The sequence below is a fragment of the Python bivittatus genome, unplaced genomic scaffold (assembly GCF_059951505.1).
Source record: "Python bivittatus isolate LINGU-HERP-01145 unplaced genomic scaffold, Pbiv_v1 ctg000530_np1212, whole genome shotgun sequence".
Taxonomy (NCBI): Eukaryota; Metazoa; Chordata; class Lepidosauria; order Squamata; family Pythonidae; genus Python; species Python bivittatus.
The window spans coordinates 9,367,263-9,380,309 of NW_028277085.1; the positions used below are offsets into that span (position 1 = coordinate 9,367,263).

A 13,047-nucleotide genomic window follows, 5' to 3' on the forward strand; every position below is an offset into this window, starting at 1 on the left:
AGGGGCAGGCGGGCAGCGCTGCGCGGCGCTCCGAGCCCCGCCGTCGAGGGCGGGCGGAGCGGAGGCGCGTTTGAAGTTCGCTCCGCCGCCGCCGGTCGCGCCGGATTGGGCCGGGGAGCTCGTTTGCATTGACGCCACTAAAGGCTGGAGGTCAGCCCTTGCGGGGACTTTTATTGGCTGCGCCGCCGCCCGCGCCGCCGCTGCGCCCGCCGGGGCTGTCAAACTCCGGGGCAGACGGGCGAGGAGGCTGCGGCCGCCGCGCGAGCAGGCTCGGTCCGCGCGGAACGGCCCGGAGGTCTTGCCGGGCGGCGGCGGGGAGCAGCCGCCGCGCCAGCCGCCGCAGCACAGCCGCCGCCACCCCTGCAGAGCCGGAGCCGGGGGAGCCGCGCCGCCCAGCCCAGCCCAGCCCAGCCCAGCCCAGCCCAGCCCAGCCCAGCCGAGCAGCGCCGGCGCCCGGGATCCGCGCCGCGCCGCGCCTCGCCTCCCGGCTGGCTCCGACTCCGAGCAGCCCCCTTCTCTCGCCATTTTAATTCATTCCGCGCAGATCGGACGCCCCCTCCCCTCCCCTCCCCTCCCCTCCCCGGCTGCCCCCCCCGGGCTTGGATTTGGCAGCGCTTTGGTGCAAAACAAAACCGACACTTTTGGGGGGGCTGCCAAGAGCGCGGAGGAATGGTGCTGGGGGAGGCGGCGGCGGCGGTGGTGGCGGGGGGGGCCGCCCCCGGCGAGCAGACCTTCTTTCCGCCTGGATCCTTCTAAAGTTTATCCCCCCCCCCCGCAGCTCTTCCTGGCTGGCCACGATCCCTCCCGCCTTCTGTCTCGGACGGCTCCTTTCTCTCTTCTTCTCCCGCCCCCCCACCTTTTTGGGCAGCTGGGGGCTCATCGGCTGGAAGGCCTTTCTCGCGGGGAGGCGTTTCTTTTCTGGAGTCTCCGGGAGAGGCGCGGGAGGGAAGCCCCTTTCGGGGCAAGGGGAGCGGACGTGTGAATGCTCTTCCCCGGCTCCCGGGGGTGCAGGCGCCGCGGTGGGGAAGGGCTGCTGGGTCGGGGGCGCGGGGCTGGCCGCGGAGATGAATCGGACGGGCGCTTGCTTGATGAAGGGGGAAGCATAACCCCGGAGGGGGGCCGCCACCCCCTCCCAGCCCGGCTGGAGAGCCACGCTTAGGCTTCCGTGAAGCTCGGGGAGGGGGCTGCCTATGTGCGCAGGGAGAGCGGGTGGGGGCTGGAGGGGGCGAGGTGTGCAAGGCGAGGGGTTGGGGCCGGGGTGGTAGCAGAAGGGCACCCCCGCCCCTTCCTCTGAATTGCAATAGCTCGATTGACACCCCCCCCTTCCCCGAACCGGAGTAGGTCTCCTTGATAAGAGAGAGGGGCTGGGGAAGCGCCGCCCAGAAGTGATGCATCGCCCCCGCTTCTCTTAATCCCCCCAAACGGGGGGGCATTTTTCCCTCTCCCCTTTCCCCCGACCATGTCATTCTGCGTGAAGGGGGGGGGGAGAATGACATGATTTAAGTGCACAGTCGGAATTTCAAGCCCCCCTAATCTACCTCGCCGCGCCCTCTGCGCTTTCCGATTGAGACCAAGGAGGTCGGGTTCGGAGGGGCCGAAACAATGTTTCTCCGGATTTGGGGGGCCCTGCCTACGAAACAGCTGGCGGTGTGGACTGAGACCCTGGGCCAGCCAGCAGATACAGCCTATTAACCCATTTTTGAAAAGGACAACGTTCCCAAGTGAGGAAAAAAGAGAGAGAGAGAGAGAGAGAGAGAAAGAAGTAACCTTGAGATCTAGCAGCTTAAAAAAACAAACGAAAAGAAAACAGCCATGGGTTGTGCTCCGAGCATTCATATATCTGACAGCCGGGTGGTTTATCACAGTAACAAAGATCCGGAGGACTCCAATTCGTCACAGCAAGGCAATCCTGTTCCTGGATTATTCATTAAATCTTCCAACACCACCTCGTACAAGTTGAGAACTAATCCTACTAAAAAAGACTCCCGGGACAACATGGAGGCAGAATCTCGAACCAAGCGATCCAGCGTGAAGGTAAGGGGGGGAAAGCCCGTCCTTTGGGGATTTCGGACCGGGTTGCGGGAGGGGGGCAGTTTGTAGAGTCCAGAGAGACTTTATTGACACACCAAACAGGTCACTGGCCCCTGGTGAGTTGTCTGGTAGGTGGCTGTTTATCTGTCGAGCGGCGAGTTTCATAAGTGTTACTGTCCTTCCTTTTTTCAAAAAAATTGATTTTGGAGGTCTCCCCCCCCCCCTTTTTTTTTCTTTCCCCCCTTCTTCTGTGGGTTTTGGGTCAGTCTGGAAAGAGAACTTTAGAATACAGATTATTCTAAATGCTTCTCCCCCCACCTTGGGCCTGTAGGTGTGTTGCAGAAAGGGACTTGTGCAAAATTAGTGGAAGGCAGCAAAGGATCTATAGTTTCCCCTCCGCCTCCTTCTGCGTGGCTGGAGTTTTTGTTTGCATAAGTGAAAGTTTATTTTAAAAACCCTTCTAAGCAGAAACAGAATAGATGGAAACATTGACACAATATTGTTGCTTTTCTTTTTTATGTGCACCTACAGGGCACCAGCTTTATGGGGATTTGTGGGTAGTTCCCTGGACAGATTTAAGAACAAAATTTACAGGAGGATAAATCGTGAGAAGTTTTAAAAAATGGTTTAAAAGTGCATTTATTAGAATGGAGGAGATTGTTTGGTCTTTGGACTGTGTAGTTCTGATCAAAGAAGCTGGTGGATTTGCAGCTGGTGTCTGTAAGATGTTTCAGGAGTAGGTTGGTATATAATTTCCAAGCAAATGTGTTTAGCACAGGTGAAAGGTGCCCCAAAATGTAGGAAGATTCATGTACAAAAGCCAAAAAGACAAAAATCTCTAGAAACATTTGACTCAAAAAAATTAAAATTTAAGTCCCCAAATATATCTAGGTAAATTATTATTACTAATTATTATTTCATTTCCATCTCACGTTTACATCAAGGGGGTTGGCTTGCATATATTAGTTTCCATGTTCTCCCCCCCCCCATTTCTGTTTTACAACACTCCTGTGATGTAGGACTGGCTGAGATAGAAAATGGCTTACGATCTGCCAGTGGAAATGCAGCTGGTACTTTGGTATCGTTAGGCCAAATCAGGGTTTTGTGTATGGTCTTAAAACTGTCCCAAACTTGCAGATGAAAACATAAAATTAATTCCAAGTCTTTTAGCCCAACTTGATTCAGGCTTAAACTGAAGCTTTAGATAAACTTTGTAGATAATCTACTGCTAATGTTTGGTTTCCCCACCTCCCCTTTATGATATTATACTGCAGGAAATTCTACTGAAATGAATATTTGCAATGAAACAGAGTATCCGACTTCAGCACCGATTGCAATTCTAAATGTCTTTTTAAGAAGCAAATTCCCAGTGAATTAGACTGAGGCCTGATACTTAATTTGTAGGCATTTGTGATTTTCCTTCTTACGCTTGCTATTTGCTCAAGGTAAAGAGTTAAAAAATGTCTTTCTGCTGCCCTGACTAAAATGAAAGCTTTCCTCTTCCACTTACTTTAAAATAAAACAAACAACATTGGGGGATCCAACAACGCCTGGTATTTAGCATCACATAAAGTCTAATTATGCTTCTATGGTTTTGTTATGTGACTTAAGTAAAGCTGGTAACCTTTAGCTGTGATTAATGCTCACCAAGAAGACATGTACTGTTGACGCTTACTAAGTATATAAATTCAGACTTTGGGGTGAGGTTTGAGGGTTTTGATGGAGATGAAATCTAACTTAGAGCCAGAACTTAGACTAAGAGTCAGGTTGTGACAAACAGTGCAGGCGTGTTGAGGATATTTATTTTATTCCTATTTATGAATCAGAATCTGTAGGATTAAGACCTTGCAGGATCTGTATCATTGAATGCAGAGCCATTTCACGTTTTTAGAACGCTAAGGCACTATTACTGAAATTTGTAGTACACTAGTGAAGTTCAGTCAAAAAGGTTTCACATGGATATCAAGACAAAAAAGGGTATTTTTATTAAAAGATACAACGAAGGGTCATACAAAATACAGTTAAATGAGGGTTAGTAGATGTATTAAAAATACTACACAGAACAATTTTATCTAGCCCATAGAGAAGGAAATTCAAGAAGTAGCTGAAGTAGGGTTTTGAGGTGTTGGCAGAATTTGAATAGATTTACAAATTACTTAATTTGCCTCAAATGATGTTTCATTAAAATGGCATTTCTGGTTATTATCAGTGAGATTTCAAGAAGTGTTTCAACATTATTGTTCTTGGAAGGGCTACATCTAGAAAGCTTGGAGTTAGCTATATAGTAAACCATTAGTAGCACAAGTTAGATGGGAAAGACACCCTGGTTGGGTTCACACGAACCTTAAAGCTGGGTTCATCAAGCATAGTAGCTGTGTTCACACCTACTATAACATATAAATGTGATGCCTCCCGCAGAATCATATTAATCAATATTCTGACCGTAGATTAATCTTCAAATTGTGCAGTTAGATAAGCAAGCCCAGCTTTTATATACTCGATTTAACTGAATATGTGGGTATCAAAAATTGAGGACATGGGGTTATATTTACTAGAATGAACCTTGGTGTGCAAAACATACACGTGGGATTTCCTTCTCTGTTTCTGTTACAATCCTTCCTCGAAGGATAATCTTTCTATCTTCCATTTTATATCATGGGGAAGGGCATTCTCGGAAGAAGTGCTTAAATCTGTGATATGAATAGTCATATTCACAATAGTTGGGCATTAATATCTACCCACAAATATCTGTATTTGAATGGGCTGTTAGAGTTATAATCATTTTTAGCCATCACTTTCAAATAGAGTGAAGATCCTTCTTATCTGGGCCTTTTTTCTTCTAAAGGAATTTAAAACCAGCAAGGCTTTTAAAGAATTGGCCTTCTTTTTGGTTTAAAAATGTTTTTCTTTTTAAAAGCGACTTGTGAAATCTGTGCTGCTATCTGGGTAGCTGGAGTCAAGACGATCCAAGGCTTTTTATTTTGTGTTTTTATCTGTTGTTGTGAGTCAGAGCCACCTTGTTTCTTGATGTAGGCGCTCCATAAATACATCTATAAAAATAAATAAAGGCTGGAGTTTGGTGGTAGACCATTGACTCAAGTGCATCTTAAGTAGATCTGAGTTCAACTCTTGTCCGAACCCCTATAGAGCAACCATAGTGTTAGTGTAGGTCAACATTTCTCAGCTTTGGCAACTTCCTGCTAGGTGGATTTCAGTTCCCAGAATTCCCCAGTCAACATGGCCATGACTGAGAATTCTGGGAGTTGAAGCTCCCACATCTGGAAGTTGCTGAAGTTGGAAAATACTGGCATTGTCAATACCAAGCTCGAAAACTTGACCATCTGACATGATCTGAGACAGCATCCTACGCTCCTAGTGCATTAGCTACCGGATTAACAACTTGCATTCTCCTGAGGTTGCCACCTTCTTTTCTGGCAAGGCTCTTCTGTCTTCCGAAGGCTGAGATTCTTAGAAAAAGGATATGCCCTAAGAGGATGGGAAATGACAATTCTCCTCTTCCATTTCTGGATGTTTCTGTTCATATATATACATTCCACCAGGATTGTGGATAGGTGACACTGAAAGAACTTTGTCATGAGACTTTTGAGAAGCGAGAGCAGCGTTTGTAGAATGATGAACAGCACCGAGCAGATTTTCAGCCTTCAGAACAGAGGCAGTTGTCCTTTCTGTTTCAGGAACACAAGCTGGATATCCCCCTTTTCTTTCTATATCTACTTTTCAGCGTCAGGAGCTCCGTTACTTCTTTTCCTTAGCATCTCACTTTGAGATTTCTCAGCCTTGGGCAGTATTGCGCTCTAGACCTCTTACCCTGGGTAGCGTTAGTTCCAACCAGTTCCTGCTATTTTGTTAATATCGGGAAAATATTGAATTGGACTTTTATAAATAATCTGTGGCAGTAACAAGCTGTGCCATTACTGTAGAGAGGTGTATGCGTAGGAAAGCTACCCGCCTATTTTCTCTTTGCGGAAGGGTATAATTTAAACTAAAATTCTATTCCGTGAAAATGTTTGCTCCTGACTGGGTGACCAGAACAAATGTGAATAACATCCTGTAGGATTTTTTTTTTTTTTTTTTAAAGAGGATAGCATTGATCTAGTACCTGTTGGATTTTAATAAAGCCAAGGAAATTAGTGTAGTCCTGTGCAGGTTTACACATGCAGTATCCTTCTAGTTGCAGCTGAATTTTGGTGTGTGACACTAGACCAAATGGCTGCCTCTGAGATGGTCAACTGTGGAAAAAAACCCACTTTGAATTGGCATTAAAAGTCAACAAACTGGTGCAATCACTTTAGCCATAAAAATAGGAGGAATACCCTAAGAATGTGAGCCATGCACTGCAGTTTCCCCCCGCCCCTCTTTTTTGTATCTATTAATTTAATACGTTTGTGTTTTTGGATAATCCATCCTTGGCTGCATATATATAAATTGAATGATGTCATTGCCATTTCATGATTCATATCATGGTTTTTTAAGCTTATAGTATTAACTCTTCTAATAACCAAGGTTGGTTTTCCTATTTCTTCAAAGTTTTGTTCAAAGCTTGCCAAGGGGAGACGTACTTGGTTATAGTTTACCCGTCGGTCAAGTCTATTTTAATAGACGGGGGAGAATGTTCGGCTTTGTAGGCACCATAATTAATTCATTTATTATTCTTTCTAAACTGCTTCATCGTGAGACTTCCCTGGGTACCATGCAAGTAAATTACAAACATAAAATACAGAATGGTAAACAGTGATAAAAACAACACATGCTAAAGCAGCAAGAATTTAAAAAAAAAAACCAAGAAAACAAAAGTAGAAATCAAAATCCAATTAAATCTAAAAGCAAAAAACTGGCAGCTAAAGAAGAATATGGCATCTTTGGAGAAAGTTGGTAAATAAAAACACTGAGAATAATAGGCCCTTCCCTTCTAGATTATTGTAATAACTGCTCATGAGAATTTGCTCATTCGCGTGTCATAGTAAACCGCAGTGAAAAAGCTTGGTGTATGTATTCTATTCAGCCGTAATGCCGAACCAAACCCATGGTGGCTTGTGTTATCAAACTGTGATTAAGCACATCGTAGCTTAGAGGAATGTATGGAACTAAACAGTGGTGGAAAATAGTGATAAGAAAAATAATGGCGTTAGGCATTCCATCTTGATTGGAATATAAATATAACATGTAGATTTTAAAATATGCTTAGAAGATCAGGCTTCAGAGCTTTTACTGTCCTTTAATTTTACCAGTGTGTAAGGGCATATTCTTTTGATCTCCTTCTGGGTCTTCTTTTCTAAAATGTGAACTGTGTAGAACAGTGTTTCTCAACCTTGGCAGCTTGAAGATGTGTGGACGTCAACTCCCAGAATTCCCCAGCCAGCATGGCTGGCTGGGGAATTCTGGGAGTTGACGTCCACACATCTTCAAGCTGCCAAGGTTGAGAAACACTGGTGTAGAAGGTTGGTGAGTTAATTGTACCTTCCTGTTCCTGAATAAATTGGCCTCAAATTATGAAAGGTATAAACTGGCTGTTCACCTGATCAGTTTTTTCCCAGCAAAGAACATCCTCCTGTAACATTATCCATCTGCCGTGTGTTCATGGAGATTATTATGTACAGTAATAAACTATATTGATAAAAGGTTTTTAAAAACATTTTTGAGTTGTTGAAGATAAGGGAAAAAGGTAAATACCGTGTTTTGCTTTTCCTCAGTTTGCTCTCCTTTGGAAGGACTCAACGTACATGTCCCCAAAACCCTACGCAGAATCTGGAGAGTCACAAGTGAGGGAAACCTTAATATCTTTACTCAAAGGCCTTTCCCATCATCTGATCCTTTTGCTCTTTCGTAGACGTAGCTCGCATGTCATAGTCAGCCACGGTTTATTGACTAAGCCACAGCTGGCTAGGTTCTCTCCTCATGCTAAGGCAAGTCTCGTGGTTATGCAAACCACGATGGCTGGGTTTGTGCAACCCATTTAAGCCTCAACGAAAAAAGCCACATGTGTGAACTCATTTAGGCTGTATATTACTGTGTCTAGGAAACCAGCATAGACACGATCGTTGGAACAGAAGTTGACCGATTTATTACAGCTCTGGCTTTTTGCGTTCGGTTGGAAGGAATTAAAATTGCAATTTAAGAGCGTCATAAATTCTGGCTGATATGAACTTCTGATGAATTGGAGGTAATAAATAGCAGGATCTGAAGTGTGTATTCTTCCAGATCTCCCTTCTCGGCTGTCAGTTGAACTTTTGGCCTTAAAATTAAACTCCCAGGCTTTCATCCCTTTCCTTTTTTAAAACTGTGTAATAAACAAATACAATCCAAATGTTTCTTTTTTGCATTATGTGAAAGCTTAGTGTGTGTGTGCATGCCTGCGTGTGGGTGTGTGTGATGAGAGAGGGAATCAGACGTTGTATGGTGATAGACTTTCTTCTGACTTTTCTCACTTATAAGATACGGTTTTCATCTGGCAAATAAAGGTATATGATTTATCAGTCTGCTTTCAAATAAAACACTTGCCTGCTTGGGAGAACGTCCCACACGATGCCATTATGAGGCTTTAAAAAGCAACAACAGTTGGTTTATATGACATGCTTACCCCTAAAATTGGGTTAACAGAATGTAACGGTTTGTGCTCACATTATATGGCACACCCAATAAATCAACTTCTCTCTTAATGTGAAATCCCAGTACATCCAACTTGCTAAGATGGGTGTGTGTAGAGTAATATATGCCACGAGTGGGCAGCGTCCCCTGGGTGTGTGTGTGTCAGGGGTTTTAAAGGTTTTTAAAGCAACAATTTTGCCCCTTCACGCCACCCCCCAAAGGGGTGCCCATTCTGAGGGCCATGAAGAAGTATGGGCTGTTCTCATCCCTTTTCTAACACAATGGATGAGTTGAATCACAAATGACCCCAAAGCATTTTAACCTTGCTTAATTTAGACCCCTCTGCCTTCTGCAAATCTAGTATTCTTCAGACGTCATGGAGCTGCCCTTTCCCAAATTCCTAGTGGACGCAGGCTTTGGCTGACTGGTAATTCTTGGAGTTGCAGAGCCAACCCAACTTGGAGGCACAAGGCTGTGGTTTCCACAATCTTCTTGCCGAGTGGCTTCCTGCCATACTTTACCTTGATGGGAATGAATTGCCGTGAGTCTTGATTTGTGCGTTCCCCCATTCTCTCCCCTCCTCCAGCAAGTTGCCAAGAATCAGAGAACCTGAGCTGCAGAAACTCCTGGGAGGGTGATTCATGATCCTGGCCTGTGATACCAGCACGCCAGTGACATGGTCCCTACCACCTACAAGGATTACAAACAAGCATCTGGCGCCAGAAGGACGTGCAGAATCTGGGTCTTGAAACTATTTTTCAATTGGACTCAATATTTTCCAAAGCTAGTTGCGTTTCTTCGCTCTTGAACAGATGCCTGGCGTGTGCATGGGAACTGGTGCATCTAAACTTCTTCTCTGGCAGAACCATGCATCACTTCTGCGCAGAATTCTGCACTAACTTTCCATCTCCTTGTGTGTCCAGAGCAACATTTTTCATACCCGCTCAGCCAGTTTTTTGGTCCTCATTTTTCATGATGTTCGTGCTGGTGAACTTCTGCAGCTGGAAGGCTGCTGTTCCCAGTTCCTCCTGGTTTCAGGCTGTCTTTGGTGTGGTGTGGTTCACCCATTATGTTACGTCGGACCGTGGTTTGTTTTGTTTTGGCTTAGTATTTGTATGAAAGCAGCTACTGGGGTTTAAGGCTCAGGAGGTGTGAACCTATACAGTTGTGGCTTATTCACTAAACCATGGTGAACCAACCATGGTATAATGGTGTAATCTCTGCTTCCTACTTTCTCTCCCATAATGTTCTTTCCCATCCATCATATTTACAGAAAAGGAGCCCCACCACACAAGCTCGGGTTGAGTTGGTCCCTGAGTCTTAGTTATTTTAAGATCCCATCTCAAATATACTGATACTGTATAGAGACAACCAGTTCCTTCTATTCATGCATTGCTTGTGATCATTCTATAGATCGGTTGAGCAAGCCTGCATTTTCAGTCTGTGTTTCCACCCTGGAATATATCGGTATAAGCTTTTCTGTATTTTTGGGGGGAGGCCCAGATGTGTCATGAGAGCAAATATGGTTTGGTTGCGATATATACTTCATTGGTAAAGATGAGGAGTTTTTATACATTGGGCAGGATAACTTGTCTGATTGCTTCATTATATGTCTACTTCTTTGATCTCTCCTTTGCTGTATCCTTTTCCTTCTCCTCCTTCTCCTTCTCCTTTTCCTTCTCCTTCTCCTCCTCCTCCTTCTCCTTCTCCTCCCCTCCTCCTCCTTCTCCTTCTCCTCCTTCTCCTTCTCCTTCTCCTTCTCCTTCTCCTTCTCCTTCTCCTTCTCCTTCTCCTTCTCCTTCTCCTTCTCCTTCTCCTTCTCCTTCTCCTTCTCCTTCTCCTTCTCCTTCTCCTTCTCCTTCTCCTTCTCCTTCTCCTTCTCCTTCCTTGTTTTTCATCCAGTTGCTGCTTCCCTGTGAAAATCCAACACATCTGGAGAGGCACTGATAAAGGGCTTCCCCGCTTATCCACTATCTTCTTCTTTGTTTTCCAATTGCACTTTTTTTAGCCTTCCCCAGTATTGCAAGTGATCTATTTCCTGTCTTTTGCACTGCGAAGCTGAGCTCTGTAATATAGCAGATAGCGGAAGTTAATCATCTGCTGACAGCATGTCCTCTAAAAGGGCTTTGATGCTAAAATACAGAGCGTTTTGCTCTCTCCATCTGCACTGTTGCACGTTTCTTTCTTTACTTGGGAAGTGTTTATTTCACCCCAAGCTGTTGGTCCATAATAAATAATAGAGCTTTCAACAGAAATATTTAGGGAAGTCATTGCAAATTTTTCTTCATTACAGAAGCAGCAGATTGTGTAGAGTATCTGTCCCATACACAACCAGGTGCAATAGTTCACCCAACTTTATTGTGTTATTTTAAATCCAAGTGAGAGAAGAGGAGATACTGGCTGGGAAGTGAGGGACAAGGCAAGTCTGTACAAGTTGTGCAAAATATTTGTAAGACCTATTTCAAAAGTTCTCTCCAACGGAAAAGTCTGTATTATAGGTTGCACAACTTAAGCCCCCCTTTATACACATGTGGTATATCTCCCAAAGCCCTCCAAAGATTGTCATATTTAATATAAATGTAAATCAGATCAAATTTAATTTTTGTCCTAATCTCAGTGACTGGTTTGTGGAGAGAGCAACCAGGTATGCACCCCTGATCTCAACTTTGATTAGTTTCTTTAACGCGGAGCCCTTTGGATGCATGGAGCTGATGGCCGTGCTGCTTGGAAATTCTGGGTTGCAACCTCTGCTCAAGGCAGCAGATTGAAGAAGGCTGGCTTAACCCAAATGTACATTGCTTGATTTGTTGCAGATCTGCAGGCAAGGTAGAAACCCAATTGATGCCACATAGCGTGAACTATTAATGATTGCATCCCACTTCCTGGTTTCTTAACACAACTTCTTTATTTCAAAACAAAGGGCAAATATTTTGCACAGCTTGAGCAGACTTGCTTTGCCTTGCCCGACACTTCGTGGCCAGTGTCTCTTACTTCCTCCACTTTTCCCACTTCGATTTACATTAACTTGCACGGACCATTGCATCTGGTTGTGCGTGGAAAAGCACAAAGTTTGCATCTACCCCCAAAGCGGAATTAAGAACGAAACCAAGAGAGTATTGGTATGAATACAGCCTTAATCATAGAGCATTGGTTTGCCCAATTTCCTGTCATAAAGAATGTTAAAATCTGTAGAATGATTGAGGCCCCTGTACGCCTTCTCCAGCTTCCCATTTTCTAGAATTGTTGTATTTTGACTCCCACATTCTCTCGGTCGCATGGCCAGTTACAGGAGGAGGCATCAAACATACCTGGAGGATCCCTTTGGAGAGGGCTGAATGGAGCGTAAAGGTGTATTTGGAGAGAATCCAGCTGCGTTGTAGCTTTGAATCTCTAGGAGCAGGAGCTTAAGGCCTGAAGAGAAATAGCAAAAGACTTGTAGGGTGCAAACACGGCCATCATTACAATTTATTGTATCTTTTGAAAAGTGGAATTTGCAAGGCTTTAGATTCTGTCTGAGGGCAAGCAGTAGCATTTCTGGGGGAAGAAGGTTTTCCTATTATGTTAGAGCATTAATAGCCCCTTCATACGTGTCCCAAAGGGTTGGAGCAGGGATTTAAAACAAAATACAGTTTTCTGCCAGTGGACTTGGCATTGACCATCAAGGTCAGTTTCTTGAAAGGATAATGGAAAATGAGTTGGATCCACAATTTGCTTCTTAAGAATAATAGTGTCCCTTTAATCCAGAAAAGGGGTTTGATCCAGTAGAGAGGCTTGTTATCAAAAGAGAATCATAAACGTGGAATGAATGAATGAATGAATGAATGAATGAATGAATGAATGAATGAATCAGAATTCACCGAATACATTCATGGAATACCCTTCTCAAGGTATGCTCATCATGGTGGGAACAAATTTGGATCCAAGATCATGTTCAAAATAATTTTATGGCACATTATTTCCATCCTGTGTGAATTGAGAAGGCCTAATGTTCCAACTAGTAAGACATTCCTATTGTATATAAGAACCAACTGGATGCCTCTAGCAAGACTTTTAGGGAAGACTAGTGGCATAGAACATGTGTTTTCCAGGAAAGACTGAGAAAATCCCTGTCTGAAATCCTAGAAAATCCCAAACAGACACAACTGGGTTCTTGCAGTATGTGGAACTTTTTGCCCTTGTGGGCTGCACTTGACTTTCAAGTGGCATTCTGATGGCTGCCCCACCCTTGCAAAGTACCAACCAACATTTATTTAAATCAGGCATAATTAATATGAGTATTCCCTGAGTATGAAATAATTTCTACTTTTGGTCCCATTAAAAGAATCACTGTTCAGAGGCAGTTTGGAGCATTGAAAAGCACATGTTGAGCACATTCATGCCAAAGCATACTATTGTTTCTTCAGTTAGGGT

At 44.3% G+C, this 13,047-nt stretch overlaps 1 protein-coding gene across 3 annotated transcripts in view; it reads left to right on the forward strand.

The window, feature by feature from the left end:
- The first annotated feature begins 1,264 nt into the window (after positions 1-1,264).
- Positions 1,265-13,047, forward strand: part of PDE8A (phosphodiesterase 8A) — a 91,554-nt gene continuing 79,771 nt past the window's right edge. For all 3 annotated transcript variants that reach the window (XM_088148600.1, XM_088148601.1, XM_088148602.1), the window contains exon 1: positions 1,265-2,034. In XM_088148600.1, the coding sequence (XP_088004726.1) occupies positions 1,813-2,034 (222 nt within the window). In that variant the 5' untranslated portion in view covers positions 1,265-1,812. The remainder of the gene's footprint in view (positions 2,035-13,047) is intronic.